Source organism: Erpetoichthys calabaricus, chromosome 3 (genome assembly GCF_900747795.2).
Source record: "Erpetoichthys calabaricus chromosome 3, fErpCal1.3, whole genome shotgun sequence".
In the NCBI taxonomy this organism is placed as follows: Eukaryota; Metazoa; Chordata; class Cladistia; order Polypteriformes; family Polypteridae; genus Erpetoichthys; species Erpetoichthys calabaricus.
This window is the reverse complement of record NC_041396.2, coordinates 241,478,450-241,490,705: the sequence shown is the minus strand read 5'-3', so window position 1 is coordinate 241,490,705 and position 12,256 is coordinate 241,478,450. Positions and strand designations below refer to the sequence as shown.

The 12,256-nt window shown below is 36.2% G+C and overlaps 1 protein-coding gene across 1 annotated transcript; it reads left to right on the top strand.

Annotated features, from left to right (window-relative positions):
• Positions 1–10,710: 10,710 nt before the first annotated feature.
• On the top strand, positions 10,711–11,241 carry LOC114649520 (trace amine-associated receptor 13c-like). Its single transcript, XM_028799013.1, has one exon. It carries the CDS (start codon positions 10,711–10,713, stop codon positions 11,239–11,241), a length of 531 nt encoding a protein of 176 aa, XP_028654846.1.
• The last annotated feature ends 1,015 nt before the right edge of the window (positions 11,242–12,256 follow it).

Below are 12,256 nucleotides of genomic sequence, written 5' to 3'. Positions count from 1 at the left end.
ACTGAAAAAGTAAATAATTGAGTGCCAAATCAGTGATGAACCAGAAAGTACTTAAACATCCAGGAGACACTTAATCCAAGCATAAGCATATGCCCAATCCTGCACTACGTAAATAGTTGATTTAGAGGAGGGAAAAATCCAACAAGACAAGTTATGCTGTGGATTCCTTGTATTGTGCAGATGCAGAAATAAAATCAAATGTTCAATGAGAAAACGAGGAGTCCCAACACAAATACAGGGTTGCTATACAGAGCAGGACAATGTTGTGAAACTAAACAGCACTGAAATTGAATTGCAGAAAAGGGAGAAGTTCTATTTGTATATTTTTTCTTTGTTGCTTCTTTGGCAAAATTAGGAATTGAGAGACAGAGTTAACCCCAATTTTGTTCAAGAATTTACTGTTTATAGTCTCAGCATTGTCTAGTTTCTGTGTTATTAATGTGCATTATTAAAATAAAAAAATTGGATACAGCAAAAATTACATATTTTTTCACCCTTACTAAAATGTGACACTCTCTCAGGAAGTAATGCATATGCCATGTAGATTAAATTGTCTAGTAAATGGAAGAAGAAAGCACTAGAGTAATATTGGATAAACTGTGGAGAAATCAACTTGTAAAAAAGAAAGATGCAAGCATTTTCCAGTTTGCTTTCTGTAGTCTAGCTAGTTCTTCCTCCATGACTTTTTCATCTACCTTAAAGGTAACAGATATTTAGCTGGTTTTGAGATTTCTTTTTGTACCCCTTTAAGAAAATAACTTTAGAGATTTTTTGGTACCTTTCATGTTAGATGTGTGTGTCATAGGTGATCTGATAACATGTAAAACAACCTGTAAACTGTGAGAAAAATAGAAAGGATCAACAGATTTAATTACTTTCAATGACTTTGTGATCAAATACAAACTAAAGAATTAGAGGCAGTGACAATGATGTACTCAAAAGAGCGGATCAGATCTAATGTTTGAATATAAATATGAGCTAAAATATTCATGAAGAGCCAGAAGTTTATCAGTACAAGAATAGCTAATATCACATGTAAATTGAACTCTCCCAGCAAAGTCATATCAGAGCATATAACTGGGTATCAGAGCATATAACTGGGGCAACAGCCAGAGTACCCCATTTAATTGATTTAAAAAAAAATAAGGTATGTGTCTAAGGCACAAAAGAAAGATTGGCTTGGTCTTGTACAAACACTCAAAAAAGGTCCATCAGTAGGTGCTCCATCCTTGCTGAAGTTTTGGGTTCACATGAATGCTGGCTTCCCGAGGTTCCCTGTTTTTATGGTGCCTCAGGCAGAAGGGGTGGGGCCAACTCTGGCAGTATGGGCAGAGTCAGTCTTCCTCGGTAGTCTTCTTGCTGGGGTTGCTTACTTTATCAGAACCAGTAAGGTGATCCCCAGACACACATTCATGACAGGTGGCTTTAAATTCATAGAAAAAACAATGGAGTGGAACAAACAATATTTAACATGATGTATTCAAAGGATGTTACATCAGAAACACAAATGTTAAGCTATCAAATTTCTGCAAAAACACAGTGGCATGACAACTATCTTTTCATTTCAGACAGGGCTTGGATATACTGTACATTTTTACAAAAAAGGCATCAGCTAATTTAAATGGTTATACTCATCAAGTTTCAAAGAGGATGAAAAAGTCAGAGTTTTTTGTACTATCCAGAAATTAAGCATAATGAACATCTGTAGAACATCTGAGCATAGTACTTGTTATTTTTTTAAGTGGATGAAGGAGGAATTTATTGCTCTTGCTTTAAACCTTGAATTTGCATTAAAAGATCAGTCATCCATCCTACAAGTCCAATACAAATGGAATGCAGTGGCCGGAGACCAATGTATTGCAATAGCAACATCTAGAGAAGCTAATAAAAGCAAGAGAAGCGAAAAAAATATCTGAAGGTTAAAATTCACATTTCAAAACTGAAATAGGAAATACCTATGCACCAAATCAATGATGAACCTGATACTACACAATTATACAGCAGTTCTCTTAAACTTAGCCCAAGCACAGGCCACGGCCAACACATAAACAGTTGATTCAGAAGCGGAGAAACCCAACAAGACAACACAGCAACGAAGAGAGTGAAAACTCATTTACTATCTATGCTAAAAGTAGTAGGACACAGACATGTATGATACACTGGCATTATCCATTTTGCCATGCTGGAACCCAAAACCTGTAAGACATGCGGTCTTTGGTGCTGCGCTGATTTTAAATAAATAATCATGCTTTCCTTGCACCTGCACCCAATTAGGCAGCAAATTTAAAAAGGGACAGCACGGGTCAGGAGGGAAGAGAGAACAGAGGAAGGAAAAAGATAGAAGAGAAACGGCATCGGAGGTTAAATGGAGAAAGAATTGAGAGCAAAAAAATGAAGGCTTGTGAGAGCAGTCTCGAGCAGGATGAGCCGGCCAACTAGGGGGGAAGGGCAGCGCGATTGTGGGCCCCACGAAGGATCTTAGGATTGCCGTTCCAGTGGCTGGTTTGCATCACTGAATAACTGTGAGGAGTGGGTGTAAATATGTAGGAGTCCTTCCCAGGGATCTGATGTACAACTGCGGGTGCGACAATGATGATCGGAGGAGGGCCGATCTTGGATGGTCTGGCTGGAGTCATGTGAGTGGCTAAGGTGGGAGTCAGGTGATGAAGGCTGTGGCTGTTAAAATTTCCGCCAGCTGTGCAAGTCATGGTCAAGCTGGAGAGGTGAAGAAGGAGGTGCGGCTGGGATAATCCTGTAGTAAAAAGAACATTAAAGATTTGATGACAGTGTTTTTAACCTCTACGTTTAATAGTTTTATTTATTGTAACTTTTTAATCTCCTCCAGCACCTTCATTTTATTGGATTATTTATTTATTATGGATTAAGCACTGCACTTGGAGCACTGTTTATTTTGGAATTTTTTTCTAATTAAAGCACCTGTTCACTTTTGCACCTTACCCTTTCTTTTTGTAAGTGTCCTTATTAGCTGGCTCATTCTGGTGATGACTATCGACGGTGTTGGGTTTCACTGGATCACAAAACGGAATTGGGAGCATGAACCCGACCACACAGTCACATCCATTAGCAAACAGCTGCCAGACACTCTTATCATCAGTTAAAAGTATCAGTTTGCCTGAATGGGCCTCCCTTTGGAATACAGCATCAGCACTCTTATCTGATACAATAATCAAAACCAGACCATGTGAAAGCCAGGGACATCTCAGTTGGACTCAAGTTCTGGACAATGGACTGTAAATCCAGGATGAAGTACCATTGATGGACAGATGTTTGCACCAGTGGTCAACCATGAGGATGGGCTTATGTGCACCCAAAAAAACCCAATAATAAGTCCTCTATTATTCCAATCAAACCCCTTGTAACACCCTAACTGAATGGTCGTCTCTCACTATGCTACAGCTTGACCTTGCAATAATTTATATGCCCGTAGTCAGAACACACAGAACAAAAGCTGAAGCAATCTCTATACTCCAAAGGGCAACTGCACTAGGCTGAAAGAGTGGAATACTCATTTGCATTACAGTTTGGATGAGGTTGCAATTAGCCTAACATTGCTGAGGTACAGCAAGGACAGGAGTGAGAGAGAGAGAGACCTACGTATACCACATGTTCACCTTGTTAATGATGGTCATTGGTCAATGACTGATCACTAGTTGACTTAGCAGGTGTAACTTTGCTAGCATCCGAGGACACTTTGTGTAAAACCCTCGTAGAGAAAACTGTAGTGCAATGCAATTTATTTTTGTATAGCCCAAAATCACACAAGGAGTGCCGCAATGGGCATTTAACAGGACCTGTCTTTTGATAACCACCCAGCCTTGACTTTCAAAGAAGACAAGAAAAAACTCCCCCCACCCCCCCCAAAAAAAAACTTCCAGGGAAAAAAAGGAAGAAATCTCAGGAAAGACAATTAATAATAATTCTTTGCATTTATATAACGCTTTTCTCACTACTCAAAGCGCTCAGCAATTGCAGGTTAAGGGCCTTGCTGAAGGGCCCAACAGAGCAGAGTCCCTTTTGGCATTTACGGGATTCGAACCGACAACCTTCCGATTGCCACTGCAGATCCCTAGCCTCAGAGCCACCACTCCGCCATTCAAAGAGAGACCCCTTTCCAGGTATGTTGGGCATGCAGTGGGTGTCAAAAAAGGGGTAAATACAATACACTACACAGAACAGAAGTAATTCTCAATATAATACGATAGTACAAAAGTGATATTAAAGGTACAGAGCAAAATGAAACAGTAGATGAGAGCACTGAATACAATTCAGATTTGTTCAGAGTCCTAGTGACTTTGGCCATCACATCTCCTTCCCCCTACTGGCCATTCCACAGCTGAGTCAGTGGTGGGCCAGCCAATATGATGAAAGGACCCTTCTACCCAATGATTCTAGTGCTTCTCCATCAGAGATGACTTTTCCTTAGGCATGCAGACAACTTGGTAGTAGGGCAGTGGCACAAAGTGCCATATTTGAGTACCGAGAAGTGAAACAGAATAACAACAACAACAACATTTATTTATATAGCACATTTTCATACAAAAAGTAGCTCAAAGTGCTTTACATAATGAAGAGAAGAAAAATAAAAGACAAAATAAGAAATTAAAATAAGACATTAGTTAACATAGAAAGGAGTAAGGTCCGATAGCCAGGGTGGACAGAAAAAAAAAAAACTCCAGAAGACTGGAGAAAAAAATAAAATCTGTAGGGATTCCAGGCCACGAGACCGCCCAGTCCCCTCTGGGCATTCTACCTAACATAAATGAAATAGTCCTCTTTGTAGTTCGGGTTTTTCACGGAGTCACTTGATGCTGATGGTCGTACAGACTTCTGGCTTTTAATCCATCCATCATTGTTGGAACATCATGGTGCTTTGGGTAGATGGTGGTGGCGCACACCGGAAAAGGAAACAGAAGAGAGAGTAGGGGTTAGTACAGATTTTGAATGAATAGTTATTATAATGAATTGGATATACAAAGTATCAGGATTAAATTACAGTGAAGTTATGAGAAGGCCATGTTAAAGTAATGTGTTTTCAGTAGTTTTTTAAAGTGCTCCACTGTATTAGCCTGGTGAATTCCTACTGGCAGGCTATTCCAGATTTTAGGTGCATAACAGCAGAAGGCCGCCTCACCACTTCTTTTAAGTTTTGCTCTTGGAATTCTAAGGAGACACTCAGTTGAGGATCTGAGGTTACGATTTGGAATATAAGGTGTCAGACATTCTGATATATAAGCCAGGGCGAGATTATTTAAAGCTTTATAAACCATAAGCAGAATTTTAAAGTCAATTCTGAATGACACAGGTAACCAGTGTAGTGACATCAAAACTGGAGAAATGTGTTCGGATTTTCTTTTCCTGGTAAGGATTCTAGCAGCTGCATTCTGCACTAATTGCAAACGATTGATGTCCTTTTTGGGTAGTCCTGAGAGGAGTGCGTTACAGTAATCTAGCCGACTGAAAACAAACGCATGAACTAATTTCTCTGCATCTTTCGATGATATAAGAGGTCTAACTTTTGCTATGTTTCTTAGGTGAAAAAATGCTGTCCTAGTGATCTGATTAATATGCGATTTAAAATTCAGATTACAATCAATGGTTACCCCTAAGCTTTTTACCTCCGATTTGACTTTTAATCCTAATGCATCCAGTTTATTTCTAATAGCCTCATTGTATCCATTATTGCCAATCACTAAGATTTCGGTTTTTTCTTTATTTAATTTGAGAAAGTTACTATTCATCCATTCTGAGATACAGGTTAGACATTGTGTTAGCGAATCAAGAGATGCGGGGTCATCAGGTGCTATTGATAAATACAGCTGTGTGTCATCAGCATAGCTGTGGTAGCTCACGTTGTGCCCTGAGATAATCTGACCTAATGGAAGCATGTAGATTGAGAAGAGCAGCGGACCCAGGATAGAGCCTTGTGGAACACCATATAGGATATCATGTGTCTTTGAGTTATAATTACCACAACTAACAAAGAATTTTCTCCCTGCCAGGTAGGATTCAAACCAATTTAAGACACTGCCAGAGAGGCCCACCCATTGACTAAGGCGATTCTTAAGAATATTATGATCAATGGTGTCAAATGCGGCACTCAGATCTAAGAGGATGAGAACAGATAAATGGCCTCTGTCTGCATTTACCCGCAAGTCATTTACTACTTTAACGAGTGCAGTTTCTGTGCTGTGATTTGTTCTAAAACCTGACTGAAATTTATCAAGAATAGCATGTTTATTGAGGTGCTCATTTAACTGTATAATGACTGCCTTCTCTAGAATTTTACTTAAGAAAGGCAGGTTAGAGATGGGTCTATAATTTTCAAGAGCAGAGGGATCGAGATTATTTTTCTTAAGTAGGGGTTTAACTACCGCAGTCTTAAGACAGTCTGGGAAGACCCCCGTATCTAATGACGAATTTACTATGTCAAGAACATTATCAATAAGCACGCCCGATACTTCTTTGAAAAAATTAGTTGGTATTGGGTCAAGGGCACAGGTGGAGGGTTTCATTTGAGAAATTATTGTATGTAAATCAGGTAAATCTATCCTAGTGAAAGACTTTAATTTGTTTATTATGGAGTACTGGGGTTTAGGAGGATCCTTAGAGTTGGGGAGATATACTATGTTATTTCTAATATCATTAATTTTTTGATTGAAAAATACAGCGATAGCCTCACAGATTTTACTGGAAGTACTTAGGAGGCATTCCTTTGAGTTACCTGGGTTTAACAGATGATCAATTGTTGAAAATAAGACTCTGGGATTACTAGCATTGTTATTTATAATCTTAGAGAAATAGCAGCGCCTCTCAAGATGGACTGTGTTATTGTATTCTGTTATTTTAACTTTTAATATTTCATAGTCAATAGTTAGTTTAGTTTTCCTCCATTTACGCTCAGCTCTACGGCATGTTCTCTTTAAATCAGACACTCTTTGGGTCTTCCATGGTATAACAATGCTAGAAGATTTTTTAACTGTCTTTTCAGGTGCAACTAAGTCAACAGCAGCCCTCACTTTAGTATTAAATCTTTCCACCTTACTATTTACATTCTCCTCGCTATTATAGTTGGCACTATAAACGGACTGATTGGTTAGAAGGTTTGTAAGTTTTAAAGCTGCTGATGAGTCAAAGAAGCGTTTTTTAACAATATGCTTCTCATGAGTGTTTTCTATCATTATTTCTATATTAAAAAGTAGAAGAAAATGGTCTGATAGACCAATATCAATGACCTGCTTTATATCAACTTTTAGTCCTTTAGTAATTACTAAGTCTAACGTATGACCTGCTTTATGTGTAGGCTGACTAACGAGCTGTCTCAAATCAAAAGAGTCACATTGATTATCTATATGAAAATTAAAGAATAGGTGAGGGTTAGTAACAAATTATAACTATCATATTACTTATGATTTAGTGCTAATGACTAACAAAAGAGATGCAGTATGCACAATTAATAAAGGAGTGTCTAGTCAGGATATGCTAAACTGAAGTAGTGAGCCTTCAGCCGGGATTTGAAAACTGAGACTGAAGGGACATCTCTTACAGTAGCAGGCAAACCATTCCACAGTTTAGGGGCCCTGTAGCTAAAAGCTCAACCTCCCATTTTTATTTTATTAAACCTTGGACTCTTAAGCAGACCGGCATCTTAAGACCTAAATGTGCACTTTGTTTTGTAAGTACTGATAAGTTCAGACAAGTAAGCCGGACATTGGCTATTTAAGGCTTTACACATTAAAAGTAGGATTTTGAAATCTGCCCAAAACTTTACCAGGAGCCAGTGTAAGGATTTAAGAGCTGGACTTATGTGTTTGTATTTTCTTGTTCATGTAATAATTCTTGCAGCAGCATTTTGGATTAACTGGAAGCAGTATACATTACAGTGGCCAATCCTACTAGAAATAAATGCATCAATTAATTTCTTAGAATCCTGTTTATTTAGAAAGTGCCTTAATTTCCCAACATTTTTAAGATGGAAGAAATATATAATGTGCACTTTAAATGACATGCTAGAGTCAAAGATAACTCCTAGATTGCATGATGATTCAGTAAAATTAATGGTGATTCCAGCTGAGTTTAATAATGGCAATATATTGATGCGATTAGCATCATTCCCTCCAATAATTAACATCTCTGTTTTATCAGTTTTTAAAGACAAGTAGTTCTCATCCATCCACTCCTGTAATTCACTAACACAACTAATTAAAGACAACAGGGAAACTTCTTTTGGTGTAAAAGAAAGGTATAACTGGGTGTCATCTGCGTACAACTGAAAATAAACATTATGTTTTCTAATGACAGATCCAAGTGGAATCATATAAAGTGTAAACAGTAAAGATCCCGGTACTGAGCCTTTCTGGACACCCTATCTCATTTTTGTGTATAATGATGGAGTACTGTCAGCACATTTCTGTACATATTGGAATCGATTTGATAATTAAGAAGTAAACCAGGTAAGGACAGTGCCTGTAAGCCCAACATCATTTTCCAGTCTGTGCAGTAAAATGGAATTGTCAATGGTGTCAAATACTGAGCTTAAGTCTAGCAACATAATTGCAATGGAGTTTCCTTCATCAGTGAAGGAGAAGTTTCCTTCATCATCTGTACTGCTAAAGTGTGATGGTATTTGCACTGTAGATCTGAATACAGATTTGTAAAATTAGCCACTGTTCTAAAGAGTACCCAAGGATTATTATTATTGCTAGCTATTATTTTAGAATAGCAGTCTGAGCGAGCTTTAAAGAGAGCTTTTTATATTTTTTAACACTGTCTGTCCATGCAATTTGAAAGACCTGCATGATTGTTATTCTCCTATTAAAATATGGAGTACAGTATTTCATGTGGCTCCAATATATAGCACAACAATCTGATTTTGATTACCTGTTCTCATTAATTACTTTGCTTATCTCTGCAATAACAAAACTAGCCTAGTCACTTTAAAACAGTTACAAAAGGAATAAAAACATCAGCAATGTAAAACAAAGATTGTATCATGCAGAATTAAAAGCCCATAAAATATAATTCATAAAGGATTCACATCAATAAGCAGAATAAAATTCAACAGTGTTAATCTTAGCCTTCATATCACTAGCTGCCCTGCTTTCAGTGTTCTCCTTGATATGTGATGTTACTTCCTCTTCAGATACGGATACAGGCAGCTGGTCTGGCAGGATCTGATGTTATTGTCACAGTACTATACTATTTTGGATCTGGACATCCTCCACGTCCTTGTATTGTTCCTTCATCCACTGTATTCTTGTTTTGGAGCTATTTTCTTGATTCATACAGGCCAACTTGAGTAATGGACTCAACCTATTTATCTGAGGTATTGCTTGAAGATATTTCTGAATCAATAAGCAGTTTTTCCTATCCAGATTGCTCAATGTTCATGGGGGGATGTGACGAGCAATGTAGCATGTATTTTGTTTAGTTTGTGTTATCATTTTTGCTTTATTGCCATATGCTCGATTGGCCAACAGGTACATCTTTCTCCCAAACTAGATGGATGGCCAACAAAATGCTTTGGAGAACTGCAACAGGTGTTGCCCACCCAGCAGAGTGTGGTCCTTAGTGACCTTATTATTATTATTATTATTATTATTATTATTATTATTCCCCACATTGTAACTAGATGCTGTTAGTACTTGCATTGACTCCAGCAACCCAGAAGAAATGGGACATAATGTGTTATGAAGTTGGATGGGTATTATATTATATTATATTATATTATATTATATTATATTATATTATATTATATTATATTATATTATATTATATTATATTATATTATATTATAGTGCGGGTATATTAGTTTCTATAATAGATTTTATAATAGACTTTACATTCTAAGCAATATTAAAGAGATCCTGCCCAATAATAAATAGCAAGAAATGTAAATGTAATTATTCAATCGTTTCCTTTTTCAGTTCCATATATATTACCTGAGTCTTTGTTTGAATGTCTTTTAATTGTAATCCAATAAAAATAACATAGCTCATTCTAAGCTCTTGTTCTGTTTTTTACACAACTGATAATTGCATCATTCTTACAATATTTTCACACTATATTCTCTCCTCCTTATGTCTAGTTGAGATCACTTGAGAGTAATAAGATTATTCTCTTAAATACTGCATACCTGAAACTGCTGTATGCACTTTCTTACGTTATGAGAAACTAAATTTTTTTAAAAAAATAATTTATATTATGAATTTAAATACAGTCCAAAAGTATTGTTACCCTCTTGACAATACTTCTTGTCTCAGAGAAACAAGATCAAGTGAGATGTATGTGATGCTGTATTTCTTTTCAGCAGCTTCTGTGATGTTCACCATCTTAGGAAACTTGCTGGTGGTCATTTCTGTCTCTCATTTCAGGCAGCTCCACACACCGAGCAACCTCATTGTACTTTCACTTGCAGCTGCAGATTTTTTGGTTGGCATTTTTTTGATGCCTTTCATAATAATTCAAATCATAGAAGGATGCTGGTATTTTGGGAACACATTCTGCTATTTTCATGCTTTATTCAGCTTTCTACTGACCTCAGTTTCTATTAGTAACTTGATATTTATAGCTATTGATCGCTATGTTGCTGTGTGTGATCCTTTGCTTTATTCTACTAAAATTACAATTCCTATGGTACAGATAAGTATTACAGCTAGTTGGTTATTATCTATATTATCAACTTGGGCAATTATGTATTTCAAGGGATGTTATTTTACATTTGATATTGCTTCTGTTTGTCTTGGTGAATGTGTATGGTTGTATAATGACATATTGGGGCTAGTGGATCTCTGTATATCTTTTATTCTTCCGTGTACTGTAATGGTAAGTCTGTATGCAAAAATTTTCATGGTCGCTAGGAGGCATTTAAAAATAATTAATCTGGTAAATCAGCCAACATTCAAAATAGAAGAAAGCCAAAAGAAAATACCTAAAAAATCTGAAAGAAAAGCTGCAAAAACATTAGGAATTGTCATATTTGTTTTCCTTCTTTGCTGGGTTCCTTTCTCTCTGTGTTCAGTTATTAATACATACACTGACTTGGCTATATCTAATGTTATTATAAATTTTTTCACATGGCTAATGTATTTTAACTCTGGTATGAATCCAATAATCTATGCTTTATTTTATCCTTGGTTTCAGAAATCCATTAAAATCATTGTGACATTAAAAATATGTAGTCCTGAATCCTCAATGATTAACTTATTCTCAGTAAACCATTAGACAACAGCTGTAAATACATTTACTCAACATGATAATGAAATAAAAATATATAGTCTTAGGAAATGATTGATAGCATGAGGCATGATACTTGTTATGAACTGGGTATTAAAACACAGATCTCATCTCTGTAATGTGCTCGTTATAAATGACTGTATTATAGATGCATATGTAGTTTGAATATTTAGTCTGCTGCAGTACTGGGGTATAGCAAAAGGAACAGCATACAGCCAGTGTAGTGGCATAGTTTGACAATTTAATAATATCTCTTCCTTATCAATTATGAGTTCCTATTTGTCATATGTTGCAAAGGTTTCTGTGACAGTTTACTAAAAAATAGGTATCATTTCTTGCCTGACATGATAATATATATGGGAACTCTAAGGTAATTTTACTAATGCTATTATTATTATTATTCATATTATATACTGTTTGTGTATTTAACATTATAAATAAAAGCTATTAGATTTGTCCTGCTGCATTTTATAATAAGGCTTAGTACTTTACTATGTACACTAACATATATTTACTGAATTTGTGAAGAGTGGTGAAGTATTGAAATTTTGAATTTCATAATTACTAGTAAAGTTTAGGAGCGATATAGTACTTTTAGATATTCACTCTGGCATGTACAACTGAGTACTTTCAATGGAAAAAAGAGAAGCTGTTTGTACAGTATGGGAATTTGGGTTTACAGCTTCATCTTATTTTTTATCAAAACTACAATCTGTACACTGCAAAAAAATGCCTATGCAAAAACTAGACAAAAAAACTTTAAGTGGGAGTTGCTTTTATCTAGCAAAAAAATCTGCCAATTGGGTAAGCAAAATTTACTTGATAAGAGTTCTTTAAAGTAAGCTAAATAATCATAAATACATGCTTTTATAAGTCAATATTTCTTGTATTTCTTGAATAAATATTTTTCACTTGCATAGATTTCATTTTTTGCAGTGACTCCATTATTTGATTGTTATCCTAAAATTTATCATGTATTTGGTTCTTTGGCAGAATTCGGATC

What these genes read in the sequence shown, in the direction of transcription:
- LOC114649520 (XM_028799013.1), top strand. Translation starts at nt 10,711, where the DNA reads ATGTATTTCAAGGGATGTTATTTTACATTTGATATTGCTTCTGTTTGT.